Below are 23,541 nucleotides of genomic sequence, written 5' to 3'. Positions count from 1 at the left end.
AGAAATTGTCGAAAGCATGTCTGTATGCTGTTTCATGGAAATTGTCCAAAACCCAAAGACAGAAATTGATGAAAACACAAGCCTTATGCTGTTTCTCAGAAATTGTCCAAAATACACACATAAATTGTCGAAAGCATAAGCCTGTATACTGTTTCATAGAAATTGTCCAAAATACAAGCTCATATGCTGTTTCACAGAAATTATCCAAAACCCAAAGACAGAAATTGTCGAAAATGTAAGTCTGTATTCTGTTTCATAGAAATTGTCCAAAATACAAGCTCATATGCTGTTTCACAGAAATTATCCAAAACCCCAAAACAGAAATTTTTGAAACCATAAGTTTGTATGCTATTTCATAGAAATTGTCCAAAATACAAGCTCATATGATGTTTCACAGAAATTATCCAAAATACAAACACAGAAATTGTCAAAACACTAGCCTTATGCTGTATCACAGAAATTGTCCAAAATACAAGCACATATGCTGTTTCACAGAAAATCTCCAAAACACACAGAAATTGTCGAAAACAGAAGCCTAATGCTGTTTCACAGAAATTATCGAAAATGCAAACACAGAAATTAACCAGAACACAAACATGTGTGCTGTTTACAGGATTGTTCACAAGACATGTAAATTGTTTCTCTGAACTTGGCTGAAGATATAAATTGTAAAAATTGTAAAATTAAGCAGCAAAGTGTTTGCTCACATTAAAACATGATAAAATTTTCTTTAAATTGTCAAACTTAAACAATTTTCTACAATAAAAAGAAAAGATAAAAAAAAAAAAAGCAACCAGTGATAATACCTTGTCATGTTTCTCTAAGTTTTCAGCCACAAACAGCTTTGCTCTTCTCATATAAAATGTTGTGAGACAGCTGTCTTTGTTGGCCTTTTTTATAAAAACTAGATGTAAGGATAACTGAAGGAATGTGGGATTGATGTGGCTGTATGTGGATGAGATCAAAGCCATTGGTGTCACGTGAACATGTTGAGCGGCCTCACTGCGTAGAGCCTTTGCATTCCTCAAGTTAGCTACCCTGCCTATTACATATTACGTGTATATTACATCTCTAATCAGTAACCATATTCAAGCACATTTTCACTGCTGGGATGTAGAAATTTGATGTCCAGGTATTAAGATACGCTTAGTTGTCGTAGCATAAAAAACAGAAAGTGGCTTGGCCAAGGCATGTACTGAAGATCTGGTGAGTAACAAAGCCACAGTGAGCTTATTTACTGATCTTTGTATTTACTGTGTAGGTTTATGATCTGATGGATGTAGTGAGCGTATTTACTGATCTTTGTATTTACTGTGTAGGTTTATGATCTGATGGATGTAGTGAGCACATTTACTGATCTTTGTACTTACTGTGTAGGTTTATGATCTGATGGATGTAGCGAGCTTATTTACTGATCTTTGTATTTACTGGGTAGGTTTATGATCTGATGGATGTAGTGAGCACATTTACTGATCTTTGTATTTACTGGGTAGGTTTATGATCTGATGGATGTAGTGAGCACATTTACTGATCTTTGTACTTACTGTGTAGGTTTATGATCTGATGGATGTAGTGAGCACATTTACTGATCTTTGTACTTACTGTGTAGGTTTATGATCTGATGGATGTAGTGAGCACATTTACTGATCTTTGTACTTACTGTGTAGGTTTATGATCTGATGGATGTAGTGAGCACATTTACTGATCTTTGTATTTACTGGGTAGGTTTATGATCTGATGGATGTAGTGAGCACATTTACTGATCTTTGTACTTACTGTGTAGGTTTATGATCTGATGGATGTAGTGAGCACATTTACTGATCTTTGTATTTACTGGGTAGGTTTATGATCTGATGGATGTAGTGAGCACATTTACTGATCTTTGTATTTACTGTGTAGGTGTATTATCTGATGGATGTAGTGAGCACATTTACTGATCTTTGTATTTACTGTGTAGGTGTATTATCTGATGGATGTAGTCTGTTCTGCCGTAACTTGTTTCTTGATTATACTGAAAGGAAACTTTATTCACAAGAGAGGAGAAATGTGTGCTGTATCTTGGATATTCCCTCAGTGCTGAACATGGTATACATTTCTTTTTTGTTGTTTTTTGTAGCCAGTTATGTTTAGGAGAGGGTTTTTTATTCGTTTGTTCGTTGAGGGATTTATTCTAAAAAAAAAATATTTTATTAATATATTATTTGATCTGTGTTTTTGCATCATGGTGAGAGGATGTAAAAAGAGAAACCCTATTTTCTATGTTTACAATCAACTGTTAATACCTGCAATGGTTGTAATACAATATGTTTGGAATGTTGTATTATGTAGAACCACTGACTGTATGATATTATTTTTGCTCTGCAGCATGGACGGCTTTCCTGGATGGATGACCAAGAGTCGTGGAGACCACTCTGATAGGGACAGGTAAGAGTCTAATCTGTGTTTGTCCTCACACATCACCTGAGTAATACAAATACTTGCTTGCTGCTAATTTTCAATCAGCAAGAGAACTAACTAACAGTTATTAGTAACAGTTGAAAAAAAGAGTTTAGATACATGTAGCAAATAAATATATTTTCTTTTGCTGTTAAGATAGAATAGTAATCACAGCTTACATGTATAATTGATGAATGTGCTTTCTATACAATCTTGACATAACATAATTCCTCAAACTTTTTGCATTTGAAAAATCAACTGTAAGTGTGATTTGTACACCGAATATGATTTTTGTGACAAAACTACATTGGTTGGGTTGGCCAATTTTTCAGCGCACCACAAGAATTATAATTTTATCCGTCTTCACAAAATATTGCCCTTAGAATTTGTGCAAATGTTGCATTCGTCTTGCCACAAGTCCTGCTGTATAAACATATCACCCACCCTCTTACATCCAACCACCACCTCCACCAGCCCCCCCCCCCCCCCCCCCCAGCCCCACAAAGTCCTGTCTATATAAACATAACACGGGTCACCCACCCTCTTACATCCAGCCACCACCTCCACCAGCCCCCCCCCCCCCAACCACAAGTCCTGCTGTATAAACATATCACCCACCCTCTTACATCCAACCACCACCTCCACCAGCCCCCCCCCCCAGCCACAAGTCCTGCTATATAAACATATCACCCACCCTCTTACATCCAACCACCACCTCCACCAGCTTCCCCCCCCCCCCCCAACCACAAGTCCACTTGTATAAACTTAACAGGGTTCACCACCGTCTTACATCCAGCCACCACCTACACCAGCCCCAGCCCTAGTCACAAGTCCTGCTGTATAAACATAACAGGGGTCACCCAGCCTCTTACATCAAGCCACCACCTTCACCAGTAACACCCCTCCACCCCCCACCCACCAACACACCAGGCTTCCTTCTTGTCTAATTATAAACAAAAAACTTTTCTAATGGCATTTTGGAGGCGGCTGCCAAACTTTTCTGGACATTCCTTATAAACTTGTAACCCTTGAAGAGTAAGGTCACATGCTCAAGCACAGCTTGCAGAGCCTGGCTTCACCAGTACTCAGTAACTGACAGGGTAGTCGTTTCTTTCAAAACTTTTGCTTGGTTTCCTTCCGTCTGTGCTGGGTTTCCTCCAGCAATTAACTTGTTCCTCCTTGTGAAATTTTCTGAAAACGATAAATTAAACAAAAACAACCAAAAAAATGGTCACTGATCTCCATGCGCAGAAACAAAAACTTCTAACATCATGTCACTGAATACCTCAGTTTGAAAAACTTCTTAACATCATATCATTGAATACCTCCGTTTGAAACTTAAACCTTTGTCTTCAAGCAAGAAATTCATCACCATTTAACCATACTAAGTACTCGTGAACAAGACTGACCTAAGAAGCCTAACACAGAAAAATGAAGGTTAAAAAGTAAAAAAAAAAAGCAGAAAAGCAGCTATGCTAAAGGCTCTTGGTAACTTCTACAGACATCTGGAAGTGGATAGATTGTTGAGATCATGAACAACATAATAAAAACTGTTTAACTCGTAAAGATGCTGTTTTTATTTTTGGTATGACTTGAACTGTTTAATATTAAAGATGCATGAGACTGTTTGTTCCATATATGCTGTCAGGCAAATATAGCATTTGATAAAAGAAGGGTTTCATTTGGATTGGATGAAAGTGGTAAAATGTTACAATTTTATTAGAATTTGTGTTTCTGATTTATGCTAATCTCTTCCGTTCATGGTATTATTTAATTGTGTGCACAGACTGATGTGGAAATGTGAAAAAAGTGCTTAACAGGATGGCTGGTCAAATTTGCAGCAAAATCTCTGAAAATTACTGCTTTTGAAAACATAATGCTAGAGCAACTGCTGTTGTGTATCAGAGAAAAAGTTTCCAGAAGTTTGTTATTATTATTTATGAAGTAAGAAATTGGGATTATTTCACTAAAATGATTTTCAGGTTTTTTACTGCCTGATGAAAACAACCAGATTACACCATGAGTTAACTCAATTTCATTTACCCATTCTATGAGAGCTCTCTAATATTACATGTAAAAACTACTACACATATAACAGAGAAACCTTTTGGGTGTGGAAGGGATTACTTCTTGAATATCACGATTGCTGATGTAGTGAAAATACCAATGATCAGGGATAATAATAAAAATAATAATAAAACTACCTGAACTCGCAGTTACTTGTTGGTGTCCTGTGGCTGTTTTCCAGGTAGTGTATTATATGTCTGTTGTAATCTAGTATCAGTGAGGTTAGAATATATCTTTGAGCAGATCTTTCCATGTGACTTGTCCGATGCTGGACCTCAGCCCCTTTAATGGCTGCGTTGAACATGTTTCACGGAGAAAATCTAAATTGTTAGGGTATAACGTAAGATCCACCGATTATGTCGTCAAAGAGAGATCTTCCTTCGAGGAATTGATTCTCTTGGTCTGTTTTTGATTTTTTGTTTTTCTTTCACCTTTATTTGTCGTTGTCTCAGTTTTTCTTTTTCAGCCAAAGTAAAACTATCTTGTATTGATTTGTCTGGCCCATAGTCTGGGTATTGATGGGAGTTGTGCGGAGCTTTTCATCTCCATGGTGATAGCTATGGCTTACAAACAGTCGATAAAGCATTGTCCATGCACAGGCGTGCAGTTTTACTTTGTTAGTGAAAAGACAGCCAGCTGACGTAACCATTTTGAAAGCGAGTGTGTTGAAATGAAGAACTCTATAAATGGCTTCATTAAGCCTAATTTAGCAGCTCTTCAAAGGTTGGAGCCTCTTTCAGTCAGCAGAAGGCTTAACTGTGTTGAGAATTCTTTCACTTTTAACCGACTGATCTGAAGTTTTCTGCAAAGCCAACAATTGAAAAAAGAACTCAAAAGAAAAAAAAAGGAAAAAAAAATGAGCACAAAGTTGGGTGTGCGTTGTGAGTCTATGGTGTATGGTGTATGCAACATGTCAACAGCTGCTGAATTCTACCAGTTTATGCAAGACTGTATTCTGGAGAACCTGATTGTTGGTAAAACCGTGTCAAGAACAGTTTGGGTATCACTGACCCTTATGGATGCCCAAAAAAACCCAAGAGCCCCCAAAAAACCGTAAAAATAAAATAAAAACTGGCTACATTTATTGCAGCCACAGAAAATGAGGTGATCTTATTAACTTATGAGCTGTTAAATAGATTGCCTCAAGTCTGATAATACCTAATAGAGTTCCTTTCAAGGCTGAGGCTTGCAGATGCGTATGTGACAGCTCCATATGTAATTGATGTTATATTTCTTTCTGTGAATTCGTAGATCGCTGGTATAGCGAGACCAAAATAAATTCTCATACCTTGTGAAGATGATATTTATTTACGGTTGGCTTCTTTGTCTGTTCCATCAGATTTTATAAAAAAAATTTTTTTATATTTTTTGGAACATCTCTTGTTCAACATCTTGGTTATTCCTTCAGGGCACCATTTCAGGAACAATCAGGCTTTGGGAAGTGTATGTGGATCAGCCTGAAAGCAGAAAAGAAGTGTGAATGCTAACATTGAATTCATCTTTCTTGTCATACTCCCCAAGGCATAAACAAAATTAATGTTAAACATATAAAAAATTTAAACATATTCTGAAGGCATTTTTCTGTGTTGGCTGATAAAACTGTACTTTTTGTGAAGCCCTGAAACTGGCCAAACCAACCAATATAGTTTTGTCTCTAAACTTAAATTAAAATTATGTATAAAGTGCACTGAAAGTTGCTCTTTCATATGCAAAAAGTTTGAAGAACATCTTTTACCACCTTTTGAGTGTTAATGCCTCAAAACTGTGATTGTAGTATTGTTGTCTCCATGCTTTTTGAGGTTCTGATGCTGTGATCTGCTGGGGTATTGACCTGATCATGACCTCTGACCTCTACACTCTGACTAATTCAAGCCACCTTAAAGCACATGAGCATTGTGTAAAGCAGTGGATGGTTAGGCCTGTGGCTGATTTGCACCCTCAAATGTTAGGTGTCAGTGGCTGGTAGATGTGTTTATTTTATCAAGAAATTGATAGACTGGCTCAACTAGTGACCTCAGTAAGAACAGTGTATAAATAAACTTGATCAAAGTAGTTAAGTTTTTCTGCTGCCTCAAGAGGTGGTCCATCTAATTGCCTCTCAGTTTAGCTCTACAGGAATGGAGCAGTTCTGATGGACTCAGAATTTATTTTAACTAAATAAGAGTATTATGCATCTTCATTTTATTTTGTTGTCCAGCTTTTTTTTAATTTCATGATATGTTTTATGGAGCTGAGTGTGTTAGCTATGCAACTGAATTGTGGCTGACATGGACATGCATATATGTATGGGTTTAGCCCAACATGAATGTCCATAGCTTTGCATTAATTAATGTGTGTTTAGAGCATAACGTTTGATATTGAATTAATTCAAGTTTGGACATGTGAGTTACAGAGGCTTAGTTTTGATTCTACATTCTTCATACCTGTACGGGTAATGGACTGAGAAGTAGGACAGTCCTTTCTCTGATAGGTACATGTATATCCACAAAAGCAACCACTACACTAGGGAAATCCTCAGGGCTGCCATTGTGATTGCCTCTGTGGGCTGGTCACTTTATGATGGGTCTCTTGTACATGTCATTGGGTCATGTCATCAGGGGGATGGCTCCACTGTCGTCAACAAGTCGTCCCACACATGTAATAAACTATTGTGTATCAGGCTTTAAATACCTTATTAATATGAAGTACTCGAACATGTAGTCCTTTACAATCATATTGATACCACATGGGTTTTAATTTTCAGGGGAAGTGAAAGCTTTTGTTTTTCATTTAGTACACATATCTAATAACATCTTGCCATTGATATTGTTTTTCTAAGCTCTTGACTGATGTGGCAGACGAATGTATTTCATTTTCTACGTATACAGTATGCAGATTTTGTACTCCCTAATAAGATATATCATTAAAGAGCTGTTCAGTACCATTTCAATGACTGACAGTTGTAATGAACACAGCCTTGTATGAATATATTATCTGGCAATTGATTGATATGTGTTGTTAAGTTGTAGTGAATAACATAGGATTGACTTATATATGTTTTTGGTGGATTTTTTAAGCATTTCTTCTGTGTTTATTATTTTAAATATTTATTGCATTTTTCTAGAATAAGATGAGATCTGTCTTTAGTCACATGACAAAGAAAATCCAACCAGTAATCCAATCAGAACACTCTAGAGTGAACTGTAAGACAGATAGCCCGGTTTATAGTTGAGCAAAGCTATAGTATAGGTGTGATGACCAAGTTTATAACACAGCTCCCCCCCCCCCCCCCCTTCTTCACTCTTTTGTCGTTTTCTTGCCATCAGAAAAGTTTCTTCTGGTAACAGATGTTCTTCACATGTCTGTAAGGGAACAATCTCGATAGATTTCATTGTAACTGAATTGTGCAAAAGAAAACAAGCAAGTTTACAAGTGTTGTCAAGATGTCCAATCAGGGGCAGTAACTCCTGTCACCTTGTAACTCCACACGCCTGCCCAGGTCCTCAGTTGAGTGACAGGCTCATTAATATTAATGTGTCCTCATACCAACATACTCATGGCCCATCTGATGTTGCCTTTATGAATGAATTAATAATTAAATTAGTCTTTTCCATACTTTCATACAAGTCTTCTAGTCAGTCTTATCAATGCAGATTAATTCTGTGGCAATTCAGATTATAATTTTAGATTTCTTCATACATTAGTAAAGTAGTTCTCTTATGTTAGATAAACTGGTGGAATTGTTACTGAGACTAGACACAAATGTGCAGTTTGTTATGGCTATTAAGTTTTTGTATGTACATAAGTAAACAATCAAGATCTATGGCTTAGCGGGGCATTGTTCATTGATATGACACAGCCAGCCTATATACATCCACATTAACCTCATAATGTCACGCTGTAGACATCTACATGTAAATATATACATATCATTTTTTTTATAATTGGGATACAAATAAACCTTACAAACAAATTTAAGTTTTAGGACAAAGAGTTACATCTATTTTCCTCCAAAAGTGCACAATGAGTGTAATTTTAGGTCAGTTAGGGAGTACCGTTGATATATCAGAGAGATCTTCATCTGTAGGTATCCTGTCTGTGCAGCCTGTCTTATGTCAGTGGTACCCCAATTCCTCAACCTTTTCTCATATGAAAGGGCAATTTATAGTGCAGTTTTGCATATTTTTGAATTTGATGTTGGACACAAAACTCCATTGGTTGGATTTGACCTAGCAAACATGCCGAAAGGTTGAAGAATGACAGTAAATCTATTGTGATTGTCATGTACAGTCGTGTGCATTGTTAAATGCTCTGAATAATAAGTTACCATAATTTACAAAATAGTTTGGGTCACACTTGTGGAAGATTGTAGAAGATGTTAGTCTTGTCACTGAGGTTGAAAGTGTTTGTATTGATGATGGTGATTAGGGCTAGTTGTACGGCTTCAAGCTCTGTTTGTGATTGAAAATACACTTTTGACTTGACCAAATGAGACGCCATGTGTTTTTTGTGCTGCAGTTTGATGAAATACTTCCGTTAAACTTGTACATATTCAGTTCCCTCTGGCGTCAGAATACCATGCCTATTTAGCAATGAGGCTGTAAGTTTTAAAATAACTGTTATTTGACAAACTGAAACAAAACCAATAGTGCAGGTGAAATGGACTAATCTTGTTCGTCAAGCTAGTACAGATTCATTGATCCTCTCCAGCAGGGGCTGACAAAGGATACTGCCGTAAACCCTGTAGGTTGTACTGATGGTTGTGCTCTTTGCTTGTCCTGAACTTGCTGTGCCCACAATTGTCCCTCACTACCATTCTCAGCTTACTCATTTTCTGAAAGCTTTGATATTTTATGAATGTGTTTGTTTTATGTCGTTTTGTTTTTCTTTACGTTTTTTTTTTTATTTATTTATTTATTTTCTTCTCTCTCTCACTCTCTCTATATATATTCTTCTTGTGTTACGATTGGCTGAGCTTGTGATGGGTTCTAACAATGACGAGGTGTTTGGATCGATGGAACTGAGGTCATTCCCATAATGCATCATTTGACTATAGAAACTGGATTTGACCTAAAGATGGCACAGTAAAATGAATTTTTGAAGGCATAAAAATGACATCAATATCATACCTCCCAAATAAACCTGTAAAGTTTTTTTCTAAGATCAATTTTAGGTCAAATATAGTATTCTAATTTCTGCTACTATTACCTTCCTTCACTCTCAGCCTAATCTGTTTTCTTCTTTATACCTGAAGAATTAATTAAGAATAAGAATCAAGAGTTAATTTACTTAACGTGAAGCCAATTATACCATTTCAGCATTTGAATCAACTGTTTAATCAAGAAGGAAATGTCACTGACATTAATAAATGAGTGAAACTGAAAATAGACAAAACTACACAGTGGCTGAAGATGATCAGAAAAGATAAGCTGTGTACAAATTCTTGCAGTCAGAAACAGTTTTTGTTTCTGCTTGTTTTATACGTCATGTTAAAAGAAACTTGACAACTGTGAAGATTTGTCAGGTTGATGAAAACTTACACAATATGAGATAAAACTCTAGGTACAAATGTTCTAGAGAGTTCTGTCTAATGATTTATACTTGTAACTGTGATTGTGTGCAGCTTCAGTGAGCTGTAAACCTCTTGTGTATAAATGTGTATAAATTATTTCAACTTGCTGTAAGGGAACATGGGATTTTTAAGGGATACTATAAATTTATTTGCTTAGTTTTGCTTTGTTGCGTTGATCAGTTTCAGTCATTATGATTTGGTTTGTTTATCCGTGAATGGCTTCTTCATTGTGTGCGAAAGTGGCCAGCAGTAATGTATTACCTGTGGCTATCAGATTGCCTGTAATGACACCACTAACGCGGCTAGGCCACTCCAGGTGCTATTAACTAATCAGTTCCGTTAAGGTACCATGTTTTATCCTCAGACCGTCACACATACATTTACCAAATTGATCAACACACAATGGGAGTGTATTTAACAGACATACACTAGAGTTGCACAAGTACTTACGGCAAACTTTGACTCTGTCCGAGTGACTTATCCTGAATTTTAATAGCACCACCTCACTTTTTCCTCTTGGTTAAACATCTTTGAGGGGGAGAAATTCTGGCATGATGTGATATTTACTTTCACAGTTCATATATCTTTGCCGGCACATTGACATATATTGAGGTCTGACGTCAAAGATCACAATGGTAGTTAGTATGTGGAGGGGTTAGCTTGTGCGTCACCATCAGTTATGGGGTGATATCTGTATGAATGTGAATGTACAGTGGAGACCACACCCCGAACACATCTGCCCGGTTTACCTGTACACTCAGTTAGAAATCAAAGAACTAATATGAGGAAGCAGTTCTAGCCACAGGTCAACCTATAAAAGCCTATCCATTGTGTTGTTGGGATGAAGTCTAGCATGCTATTTACATGGGAGTCTTAACGTTATTACACCATTGCCAGCTGGAAACTTACTATATCTACTATATAGTCATCTGTAGTCATAGGTACTATTAAAATGATTTCTTGGTGTTTTCAAAAATGAAAGCAAGCTCCAGTGAGAAATAAGCCCTGTTAATGATGAGACGTTTGGAATCTAATTCTGTAACTGTTCCTGTGTAAGAACTGTTCCTGTGTAAGAACTGTTCCTGTGTAAGAACTATTCCTGTGAAAGAACTGTTCCTGTGTAAGAACTGTTCCTGTGTAAGAACTGTTCCTGTGAAAGAACTGTTCCTGTGTAAGAACTGTTCCTGTGAAAGAACTGTTCCTGTGTAAGAACTGTTCCTGTGAAAGAACTGTTCACCTGTCGGTTTTTATGTGCAATACCTGGTCTCTCATTTGATACACTTTTGTTCTTTGCTTCTTAATCATGGAGTATTGTAAACGACTACTGTTTGTGTTAGAATTTTGATGTTAAATTATTTTAGAACTTTAAATAGGCATCATCACGGTACTTCATATATATTTCCCTTTCTGTGACTTGTATTGTACAGAAATGAGGCTGTGTAAGTGGTATAGAGATTGCACTCAAAATGTTGGTGTCCACCTTGCCCCATACATCACACTACCTGTTACATATTCAACATGCCCCAGGGGGAGGCCTATATATCCCGCAGTCACTTTTCCTGTGGACCTCTGGTTTTTGTTCACTGGTTTAGAGATAAGATTGAGAGATAGGACCCAGACCTATGGTGAATTGAATTAGCCACCGGACATGTTGGGGGGAGGGGCGACACTGGGGGGAGGGGAGACACTGAGGTGAGGGGAGACACTGGGGTGCCCTGTCGCCCCTACAAAACGTTATCAGGTAGTGTTTCTGTGTTGCAGGTAAAATATGTTGCTGTTATGTTCAAGTTGTGTACAGCATATGCATACATTTAAGTAAACAGTTGCGCCGCAGTTAATTTTAGGTTTTGCCTGAGACGATGTGTATCAGTTATAATATGAACATCAAAATAACGAAAGTCATGTGCCTAATGGACATATATGTAGATGTGAAAATGCGCTGGAGGTAAAATAGAGGGGAAAAAAAGTGAAATTAATTTAGTTAATCGGAGCCCAAAAGCTGCATCCTGTCGCGAGGATGTAGATACACGGCCAGGCTGAGCAGGATTATAGTCTTCATACTTTTTCCTGTATGTATAACATGGTTGTATGTGGGGAAGACTGAGCCAGCCCAATTCCACAGGCTGCCCTGTACTCAGTGCTGCTTGAACCTTTTTAGGTCAGCCCATTGGTGACGTGATAAGAGGGGAGATAGGAAAGTAAAGTTATGCGGAATAGCAATAGAAACTTCTGGTCGGTCCCCATTAAGTATGATTTGATATTAGAAATTTGTCTGCAGCAACAGATGTAAATTTAGGATCATGATTACATTTGTCTGATACTCAGTCTTGTCCACTGAACTAAATCCGGGTTGAATTAAGACAAGTAGCCTTGACTGTTGGAGTCTCCTTAACCCCTCCATCGACATCCAGTGGGCGGGCGAGTGAAGAGATGAACTAAGCTGACAGCTGATTGGTCAACCAGTTCAGAGTTTGCACCGAATAACCTCGCTCTGCTTGGTTTGTTTACTAATGGGGTATTGGGCTTACTTCACCTTAACTCTGGCAGGGGTAGAGGTATGTGATAGAGTCCTGGTCAGGTTTGCCCTCTGCCTCGTATCTGGTGGGAATCAGCCTGCTTGTAGCTACGGGAAATGCTCGTCGCAGCTACATGCTGTACATGAAGGGGACTGTGTCACTCAGGTAGACTCGCTCACCTGTAGCTCTCAGCACACCTGGGCCACTATGAGGCCTTTTTAACAGCTCCACACTTGGGCACCCCTCAGCGACACCTATCCGCCACCTTCCCAAGGACAGCTAGACCATTTTCCCGTCCCATAACCTGTGTGGGTTCATTGTGGGAACACCATGTTTTCTGCGTGTGCCCAATTTCCCCGTAGCGGGATGGATGCTACAAATGATGTGTTTACGTGTCTGTTTGGCGACCTGTTTGTGAAATGGTGAGTGCAGCATTGCGTAATGAACGCTGTAATGAAGCTGAATGAGTCAATAATTAAGTGAGACTGTTGAAACGTAGCCTTAGTTTCCGTCATTAGCATCTGAACATAAAACTGTCAAACTTTCAAGCCCCAGTTTCAGCAGTGCTATGTGCCGGTATTTTTGCTCACTTCATTATAATTTTAATAAGAACATGCTTGTAGGCTAGTATTCTTGATTTGTCACATGCACACACAGATAGGAATTGTTAGATTTTTTTTTATTTCTTTTCGAAAGCCTACTCACTTTCTGTCATCCTTCATTATTATATATTACTTGAAATAATTTTTTAAAAAATGTTCATACCCCAGCAGTTATAACTAAATGACCAAACTTGATCATTCTGGACAAGGTTTAGCATGTCACATGATAACGAGATACAATTGTACAACCTGTACATATGCATTAGTTCGCAAAAGAGACTAAACAAAATGGCATTGGAATGCATGTGTCTTATTTCTTTTCACTTTTAAGTCTAAGTATGGGTTGATATAATTTTTTCAAGATGATTAACCTCCTTACCTCTATAAGAACACCTGTATGTATTTTCTTAAATCATAGTGTAACATTCAAATAATTATCATTCTCTGTAGACAAATCTCTAATTAACAATTTAACAGTCCGGTGATATTTGAAAGAATCCTATTCAGAAACACACTTGTTTTCGAGAATACAATGTAGAGAGATAAACTGATGTAATATTAATGGGCAGAGTTTATTTAGACGTTGTGCCCATGGGAGTTTAAACTGTTGACACAAAGCCTATTTACCTCCAAAGACGTTACCGGCAGCTAGACTTATTGTCTGTCCCTGTGTGCTGTCATCCGGGATTTGTCTCAAACTTCACTTTCATTGAATCTTTCAAATATCATTTAAAAATGAGGATTTTACTCATCTGAAAAGTTGACAGCACACAACTATAAGGCAGATGAACGTCAGTACAGTTAAGCAAAAAGTTTTATGAAATAAGAATTGTGTCAGAAAGAAAAGTCATTAGAAACTGCATTTCTGTTTTGCATCTATGGTAGATGTAAGTAATGTCACCAGAAAATGTACTGTAATCATGTTTGTGTTAAATTTGTATGATCTTAGAAATTTTAAATTCGGGGAGATTATTATAACTTCCTGAGTGCTGGTGGGAGGCATTTTCACATCTTCTGTGGCGAATAGATTGTGTGGGTTGATCAAGATAAGATGACGACACCACAAAGTACTGCTTGGGTTTTGTGTGATTTATTTGAACATGTTTAACTTTGATTATGTGTTTGAAGTGAACACATACTTAATTGTTTATTTTATTTTTTTTTTTGTAATGTCTAACTGGGTTTATATGATGTTGTTGAACATCTTGTAACACAAGTTTGATTTGTTAAAATTTAATAGATTTAACTGGATTTATGTTTTACAGTTAAATACATTTTAACTGTGGTTTATTTGATACAGTTGGAGACTTTCTAGGCTGATTAGAGGGCCACAATTAGACACATTCTATGGTGTAGTGACCTGACCTTTCTCATGCAAACCGGAAATACTTAGATTATGTTTTGAGTAGTGTGCACACATGCGGATACAATAATGATGTAGATTGCCAAAGTGGTGATCCCTGTGGTTGTCACTGTATGGTCCACCCAGTAGAGTGTGCACATCCTCAACACTAGATTACAACCGTAGTGTCAGGGACAGGTTTAATACAGTCTAATCAGTAGCAGACAAGTCGCAAACCCAGTCTGAAACTAGTAGTTGTCAGCCCTGTATCTTTACCCCTGATCATTTTGGCCTTCTTTTGTCCAGGAGAATGGTATAGACTTTCACTTGTACACAGAATATTGCTCTCATAAAATGCAGCAGTATGCTGGTTGTAAATGTGAGAAGAACTGGAGGAATAATATATGGTGTGCGTATTGAAAAGCAGTACACATTGTGCTTGTGTAGCCAGGTCATTAGCAATAGCTAAAGGCACCTCTGCCGTACGTTCACCAGTGCTTATGTATTTCTGTGCTCATTTGGTAGAAAAACATCTAGCCTCTCGTTCCACTTGACTGCACTCTGACAAAGACGAGCAGAATTTTAATTGGTTTTGATCTGAAGATAACTTATGCATTGCGGACATGATGTTAAATTTCATACATCATACATTTTCACAGTTACAAGCAAGCAGATTTAGGATGTAGTAGCCGGTCTATAAGAGCGAATTCATTTGGCATTCATTAGACATTTTATCCCTTAGTTTGCAAAGTAACCTTTTCAGGCCAAATTTAGATAACTTTAAGTTTCTGCTGTATGTGAATACAGACATATATCCATACATGTCTTAATGTAGAATGTGAAGAAACAAATTGATTTGAAGACCATGCAAGCAGCTATTTTGTTTCTTTAAAAGTTCCATAGTTCAAGTTCTGTTCACAGTTTATGTTCTGTTTCACAGTTCCTGTTCTGTTCACAGTTCATGCTGTTTCACAGTTCATGCTCTGTTCACAGTTCATGCTGTTTTACAGTTTATGCTCTGTTCACAGTTAATGTTCTGTTCACAGTTCATGTTCTGTTCACAGTTCATGCTAGGTTTCACAGTTCATGCTCTGTTTCACTCAACATTTAATAAAATGTCAACTTTGCAATAGCAATTAAAGTAATATGCTGGAGCCACAAGGCAGCATGGATGTACCATGCTTTGTATCTTTGAATATAAACAGCCAAACATCAGTGCCAGGAAACCTGTTTCTTTCATTTCTGTGTATACTTTATAAGTAATTCAGATTCAGTGTTGCATCTCTCTTGAATAATTACCACTTTTGTCTTTCAGCCAAAATTGGCTAACAGGCATTGATCCCTTTAAGTAACTTTCATCAACTTTGTATTACACCTAGTCATGTTAAAGAACTATATTGTTTTTCATTGACCTTTACTTATTTTTTCAAGGTCATTCATTCTGTGCATTCATTACTTTATAAACACACAATCTGTTACAACTGTGCTTATGGCAAAGAGGTCATTTAGTGCATTGCTCAATAGTTTTCACCAGTGACCCACAAGTCCATTAGCAGGCCCATCTGCTCGCATCATATCACCAGTTTACCCTGTTGTTGATTGTGTGTTGCATCCTGGGATTGACTGCACATTGGCTCATTTCGTTGCATGAATCTGTTTTTATTAAGTGTTGAGAATCTTTGAACGAATTTCAGACCATAGGTTAAAGAGAAAGTGTAATATAACTTACCAAATGATTGTAAAAATGGTACAGGTATATGTGATCTGCCAGATCACTTTGTTTGTGGTAAAAATGTGCACTGTGTTGCTCAGGTGAAAGTGAAATAGAGGTTATAAGGTTAATAGCTTAGATATCGGCCTGGAAATAGGTGCTGCATGCTTGATGTAATAGTTTGTCAGCTCTGGTTACCACCTGCACTGATCAGTCATCAGAACTGTCGCCATTTATCAAAACATAGAGATATGTTGTTGTGGGTTCTGAAGTGCAGATGAGTACGGAAGAAGGGGTAAACGGGGAGATAAAAATTGGTGTGTTGTCTGCATGGCCCTGGCAGAATAAGAATCTGCGAGGTGTCTACAGGATATAGTAATATGATACAAATAAATTGGCCAGTTAAACAGGTGAGGATAGAGTTACTATGTTACAGGTACTCAACAGCTATGCTATGTTACTTAAACCTTGGCTGTATTGCGTGCAAACACATCACTTTAACTTCAGGTTTCACAGAGCTTTTGTAAGCTGTGACATTGTCAGTTTTCAGACATACATGTATCAATGTATTGATTACGTCAATTGTTTTTACCCTCTGGTATAGGGCATGGTGGTGCTGTCTTTTAAAGTAGCATTCAGCCACGAGGAGTGGAAAAACTTAATCTGTAAGGATAATGGGATGCCTCGGGGATTATCTGATGAAAAAACATTGTTTCTTTGTAAATGCCCTGCTTTTGTTTCTGTATGCCAATAATCTTAAGGTCTCCTATCTCCTGAATTGAAACTTCCCCAGTCAAAATTGTTTTGTCATTAGAGTATTATGACACATGAAACCTGATTACAAGCTTAGACTAGATTAAGTGATGTTACAAATTTAACATACAGTTTGTAAGCAAATAATGTTACTCCAGGCTATACGTTGAGACTATATGGCTGGCCAGACCCCTGCTCGGGAATCTGTCTGTAGACAATAACATGAAGTGTCAGACATGACTGGGAACAATTAGCTAACCTGTGGTTTCTAGGGTATAACAGCAGCAGATTATGTCAGCTTATTCAGGGCCCCTATCACGTCCTGGGCTTGGCCTTGTCAATGACAACTTGTACCTTGCCACAGACAGCACCAGTTGGCAGGATTATATTTTATATTTTCAACATGGTGTCAGAATTTGTCAATTTGTCAGCTTCAAATGGAGTCAGATTAAATTCTTTTTGATGAGGCCAGATATTTGAGTGGGTTAAAAAATGGTTGTTATTGAAAACTTGTCAAATCACATCGTATATTTAAGGTCAAAATGGAGGATATTGTAAGCCCTACCTTGTCAGACTACGACCAAACAACCCTATGTCGCATCAGAAAGCTTTTTGTATACGTCTGCATCAACCTACTTAGGTAATTAAGGAAATTAAAATCAGCCATATTGAAAGCTTAATTTGAGCAAGTGTATAGATTCCAAGGTACCCTTTATTATTATTATGAAATTAGCGACTTTAAAAACTGAAAGTGTCGATCAGTTTTGTATCCTGGTTTGTTTTTTTGAGTTGCATGTTCACTCTGGTTGTCTGCCAAAGCTAGTCCATGTTAGCTCTTTAGGGAGTCTCCCACCCACCACAGTGTGGGCCGAGTGTATCAGGGCAGACCGATCTCTGTAGGCCTACATGTGAGCTGATATAGATAACTACAAAGCTATGGTTCTGTGTGCCCAGAGAGTAAACCACAGTGACAAAGTGAACGGGTAAAAAATGGAACGGGAGCCTAGCCTTGCGTGATTATTGAGGAGTAGAACCATTGTGTTTTTATGTCCTGTATGTCTCCCTCTGTCAGGCTCAGCAGATTGAGAAATGACCTGGAAATAAGATGTCCTAATATGTTAAGTATGTGTTAAGCAAAGTGTACAGAGGCTGGGGTCAGGTAGCCAGGCTGTTTGCAGGTGTGTGTACAGACTCCTCACTCACTCAAACACCCAACACACCTATAGAATTGCCTCAGCTTTGACAGCTGTGCACCAGAACAGTGACTACATGTCTTCTAGTCGCCTCCTTTGGTTCTGCTAATTCTCTTGGGCCAGAGACAGAAGTATAGTGTTCCCTGATGATACCTGGCCAACCATGTCAGAGATTATTGACGCCAACGAATTCATGCTTAGTTACTACCAATATATATGAACTGTATACGTCCAATTATTTCATACTGTGACCCATATGTCCCAACAAAGCTAGACATGTTTCCAGTAAGTTCAGCTTTTTAGCACTGTGTCCCCAGCTAGAGTTAAGCTAAGCACCTATGCAATGCTGTAACCTGGCAATCAGTTCTGCATATTGTTGTAGAGAACATAGTAATGGATGCTCTTAGGCCTAGGCATCCAGGATACCAATCCAAATACAACATGTCTGGTCTACTCAGTATACATGTAGTTGTGCAGATCGAGCTTTTGACTTGGAGGGGGTTGAAGAAAATTCTTGTTCTGTATATTAAATTGATTCCAAAGCATGATCAGGATTAGTGTTGAAATTGTTTTTAATTGTTTTAACATTATTATAATTATTTTAACATTATTTTAATTGTTTGACGAATATAACTTTTACTTTAACTTATTAATTGATGGTACTTGAATGTTAGACCAGTGGTCAGGAGTTCACGTTCTTTTTTCAGTTATGGTGAGGATGATTGAGAGACGAAAGAAGGGCTGGCACATGTTTTGCCATCATGTGAAAGTTTTCCATTTCTTCGTGCTCTTATTTCTTTTGTGGACTTCATGCTCAGCAAGCCAGTATAAACCACAGTTTGCAGAGGAGAAAATCAATTTGAGAAATTTGAGCATTAATGTTGTTTGTGTAACATGTACATCATAAAGCATTGGTCAAGGGACAATGTTTACCTAAGCAGCTCAATTTTTCTGTCTGTGTCTGGAAATGTTACACACTTCTAAAATCTATCAGTTAAAACATCTGCTTTTTGTAGGGCATGGGTAATTGCAATGACTATGAAATCAACATAAGATTATGAAGTTAATTCCCAGCCAATGGCCTGATGTGAATCAGTATTATACATGATTTTCTCCTCAATTCAACCTCCTATCACCTATACAAACGCTTAATTTTTCAGATGTATTTTAGTTCAATTAAACGTGCAGTCAGGCGAAGACAAGTATCAGAGGATATATATGATTTTGTCAAATTGTCCTGGCTCTGGAGTAAACGAGTTTGAGAGGATTGTCGCCTACCATTATGTGTTCTCTTACATAATTAATTAGGGATTTGACAGTGTCATCAGGTGAACACTTCACATTATGACAGCCTTGATGTAGCACTAATTGTTTGCTGAGCAGAGTCGCTGTTAACTTTTAGTTCTGTGTAGACTGCTATAGAACTGACAAATGACCAGCCAAATGCTTCTTGAATGTAAATGGATGTCTGTTGAGATTTATTTTGATGGTAATTTTCTGTGTGGACTGATAAAAATAAAACTACACTGTTTTTGAAACCTTGAAGGTCATGATTTACCAGATGTCACTGTATTTCCCTTATCAGAATATCACAAAAAAGATATAGAGATTACATTCAAAGTGGTTCTTTCATAAGTCTCATTTCACTTTAACGAAGTATGATAAATTTAGCAGAAACGAGAATATTTACAAGTTTGAATATACATTTAATTTCTATGCGAACAGTTGTATGGTTTTGACAATATTATTGATATTACTATCAAGCTGATACTGCCCAATATGTGTGAAGAATGAAAGTGCAAGTCCTCTTACAGATGTATTTGCAGAATCAGTGAAACTTTTGAGGTGTGGAATGTGATTGGGAACAAACTTGATACCGCTTACTTTTCAGTGCTGTTGTTGTGTTTTGAGATGTTCCACAGAGACCCTGGGTAGTACATGTTCATAGCTAGTTCTTCTACTGCCAGCTGTGGATTCATGAAGTATTTAATAAAGTGTTTTTAATGCGATGTTGGTGTGGGAGGGTGCCTGCTGCTGTGCAGTTCCTCACTGAGGCCTATCATCCACGTGGTTGCCCCTAGAGAAGAGCTTTCCAGCAGGCAACTGGTGGATAGTCCCAGGCTTTGTTTTTGTTTGCCTATGCGCTACATGTTGTAATCTCACTAATTATTCATACCACAAGGGGAGAAAATGAGAGGGGATATGTGTTAAATTTACCAAGCAGTCCAAAGTGGATATTAGACTGTTAATTAATTAATAGATGCAAGGTGTAAGTTTGGGGCTAATAAAGAGAGAGCGGACGGGAAGCGCTGCATGCAATGTTGTCTTCAGGGAGTAGATTGACCATAAAATAGGCTGAGTAGCTGTGTCTAGGCGGTATCAGGGGGCAGGGCTTCAGCAGGCTAGGTTACCTACTCATCAGCCAGCGCATGATCTATGGCACCTTTGCATTACACCTTTCATTACGCAGACAATCCAAGGTAAATTTACACCTTGCCTGCCTTTCGTTTGGCTCAACATCATGGGACTGAAACATTTATGAAGCCAGATGACAAGAGAGAGCGGTAGTCTGTCAGAATGGCTGCTACTGCCGCGGCTCTTTCATTATGTGTAATTATTGTGATTAGTCATTTATTTGGGAAGCTTGAGTTTGGGTGGGTATCCAATGTCTGTAATACCCTGATATTAGCAATGGAAGATTTGGGTTTGCTGTGCACACATCTGCTTAACTAACGATAAGAGACATATGGGATTGTCTGTAAATCTGCAATTTTTATTATCAGAGCTCAAGAGTACCTAAATAAAGGATTTTAGTAGGTATGGAGGTAGATCAAGAAGTAACTTTATAATGAACATGTTTGTGACTTTCAGATATCATTTCACTAGATAGATCAATCACATTAAGCTAACTAGTGAAGAGCTGGCTGTGGCTTGGAACAGTCGCCCCAGGTTGTTCTAGGGGACAGTTTGTACCGGCCTTTGATACTTTCTGTTACAGGTCTTCTGTTGTTGGCTTGTTTTGTTTCATACAGTATATCAGAATACCAGATAGGTATTTTACCATATGTTCTGTCTGATATGAGCTGTTTGTTTTGAGGAGGTAAATGAAATAATGTGATGTGACCAGGGAGGAAGTTTTGTCCATGGTGGACGATAGAGAAACTGCTCCTAGGCGAGTAAAATATTCATACATTGTAGGTATTTTAAAACAGCATAAATTACGAATTAAGTAAATAAATGAAAATAAATACATCAAGTACCAAAATGTGAATTCAAATGAGGGTTGAGACTTTTTAATAAATATACTTAAACTCATTTCCTTTTGGTGATTACCATTTTAATGTAACTATGTTAAGATGTTTACTATAGTTATATAGTTAGTTATAAGAAATAGTTGTGAAACCTTTAGTACATGTGCTGAGCTTTTGTGCTGAAGTTTTATCTACAACTGGTGTGAAAGTTTGTCCTGAGTTTTATTTCACTAGGCCCCTGTATTTGTGAACATCTCCAGGCTAGGGGGATTGGCTTTTGATGGATTACTCTGGTCTGGCTATAAGTACCACATCAAAGTGATGGCTTGTGTTAATACACAGTGCTTACATCAAAGATAGAGCCTACACCAACAGCAGGCAGATTTAAGGAGAGCTTATATTTAGATGTACAGGGTGTGAAAAAAAAAAGAGGGTCATATGAAAGTATTTGTGATGCTCGTGTGTATTAGTTTGAACACTTGAAGGGTAAAGGAAAATGTGAAAGGAGATAAAAAAAACAAGACATTTAGTTTATTCACAAATAAATAATAAAGTAAAATTGAAAATAAATAACACTTAAATTATCTTTAGGTATAAGGCTAATCTATTGTGGATTCACAGAAAATGACTTAGTGGCAACTAAATTTTGTAACCCTGTAGCCACCAGATTTCAATGACAAATATGGGAGAGTTTTTGACACAGATTATATTACAGGTAAATTTGATGTGATACCATATCCTGTGTATATTTGTTTACCTTGTGTTCATCATTATTTAGATGGTATAGGGCTAGCTATACTGATTCAATCAGATTTTCTTTAGAAGATATAAGCTCTATAAGTTTTCAAGCCATGGTGAGGGCTTGACCGCAATATTGAATTGTTAAGCTGCTTAGATCACATTTTAAGAGGTCTTTAAAATGGGACAAGCTTAAGGTGTTGTGGCTGGTGTCTTGAGGTGAGCAGCAAACGGTTCAGCTAACAGTACAGGTTTGTTAACATACAAACTTCCTGCCCATTGTTACCTGTTCTCTGTTGCCCCGTTATGGCAGGTTTGTGGGTCATCCATAATGTTCATAAGTGTTAACACAATGTTCAGTTATCATGAAACAATTGGCTTAACCACATAGTTAGGAGCCTAAAGATGAACTCAAACGTATCCTACACACTTTATCCCTTAATCTGTAAAGTCTGATGTAAATGTTGACAATTGTCATTGTGTGTTTCATGGGTTCTGGTGGTTGACTGACATGAGACCTTAGTCCATGGTTGCTCAGCAGGTGACAACACGACTTCCTACAGACCCCAACCCTCACCCATTGAGACGCGATACCTTTTGAGGGTTTCCAGCCTGTAGACTTTTGTAGCTACTTTTCCTTAACCTCTGCTGATATCTCACCTCAGGTGTATTGTTGTGAAGACGTTTTAACGACCCTCGTAATGGAGCTGTTTCAACCTGACACCATTTGTCCATGCCCTCTTTGATTTCATGATTAGAGGTGTAGCCAGGCAGTGGGTAAACCACTCTGTAATCTGATATAGGTCTCTTATCTTGAAAGATGTAGATATCCCTTGATTAGTGTCTGGCCAAGAAGTTCAGGGGAAGAACGGGGGTGGGGGGGGGACACTGATACCTAACTCTTGCCGCATATGATGTCCTGACGCAATCATATTCCTCGCAGTTTCTGGAGTGTGTGTAAAAACAAGTCTGGCGTACTTTTAATTATGATCAGTTACAGAAAGTGAGGACTTTATTAAATTAGCAGACCTGATTTTGTTGCCACTTTGGTACAAGGCTACCAAGTCTCAGTATACGTCAGTTTTTACTCAGAGCACATGTATACATCAGTGAACTGGTGTTAACCCACAAAAGTGTGCGCTGAACATGTTAAAATTACATGCCTATAAGAACTGGTCTAATAGGCTGGATTTTACCCAACAAACAATTACATGTATTCATTAGAGGTCGGTTGGGTGTTGTTAAAAAGGATCTGAGAGGTCGGTTGGGTGTTGTTAAAAAGTATCTGAATATTTCAAAGCCATTACCTCATGAACTTCTTATCTGAGAAAGAAATTATTCTCACAAACCAGTTTAAATGCCATGATGCTCAGCAACTTAT

General features: G+C 37.7%; 1 protein-coding gene across 12 annotated transcripts in view; it reads left to right on the top strand.

The window, feature by feature from the left end:
- LOC135468811 (nuclear hormone receptor HR96-like) overlaps positions 1-23,541 on the top strand; it is a 173,964-nt gene that overhangs the window by 124,341 nt on the left and 26,082 nt on the right. For 10 of the 12 annotated variants that reach the window (XM_064747249.1, XM_064747251.1, XM_064747250.1 and 7 more), the window contains one exon: positions 2,365-2,424. In XM_064747249.1, the coding sequence (XP_064603319.1) occupies positions 2,365-2,424 (60 nt within the window). Of the gene's footprint in view, positions 1-2,364; positions 2,425-11,799; positions 12,993-23,541 lie in introns of those variants that run through there. The other 2 variants (XM_064747246.1, XM_064747247.1) reach the window with 2 other exon arrangements.

Source organism: Liolophura sinensis, chromosome 6, assembly GCF_032854445.1.
Source record: "Liolophura sinensis isolate JHLJ2023 chromosome 6, CUHK_Ljap_v2, whole genome shotgun sequence".
In the NCBI taxonomy this organism is placed as follows: domain Eukaryota; kingdom Metazoa; phylum Mollusca; class Polyplacophora; order Chitonida; family Chitonidae; genus Liolophura; species Liolophura sinensis.
This window is presented reverse-complemented; position numbering and strand designations above follow the sequence as displayed.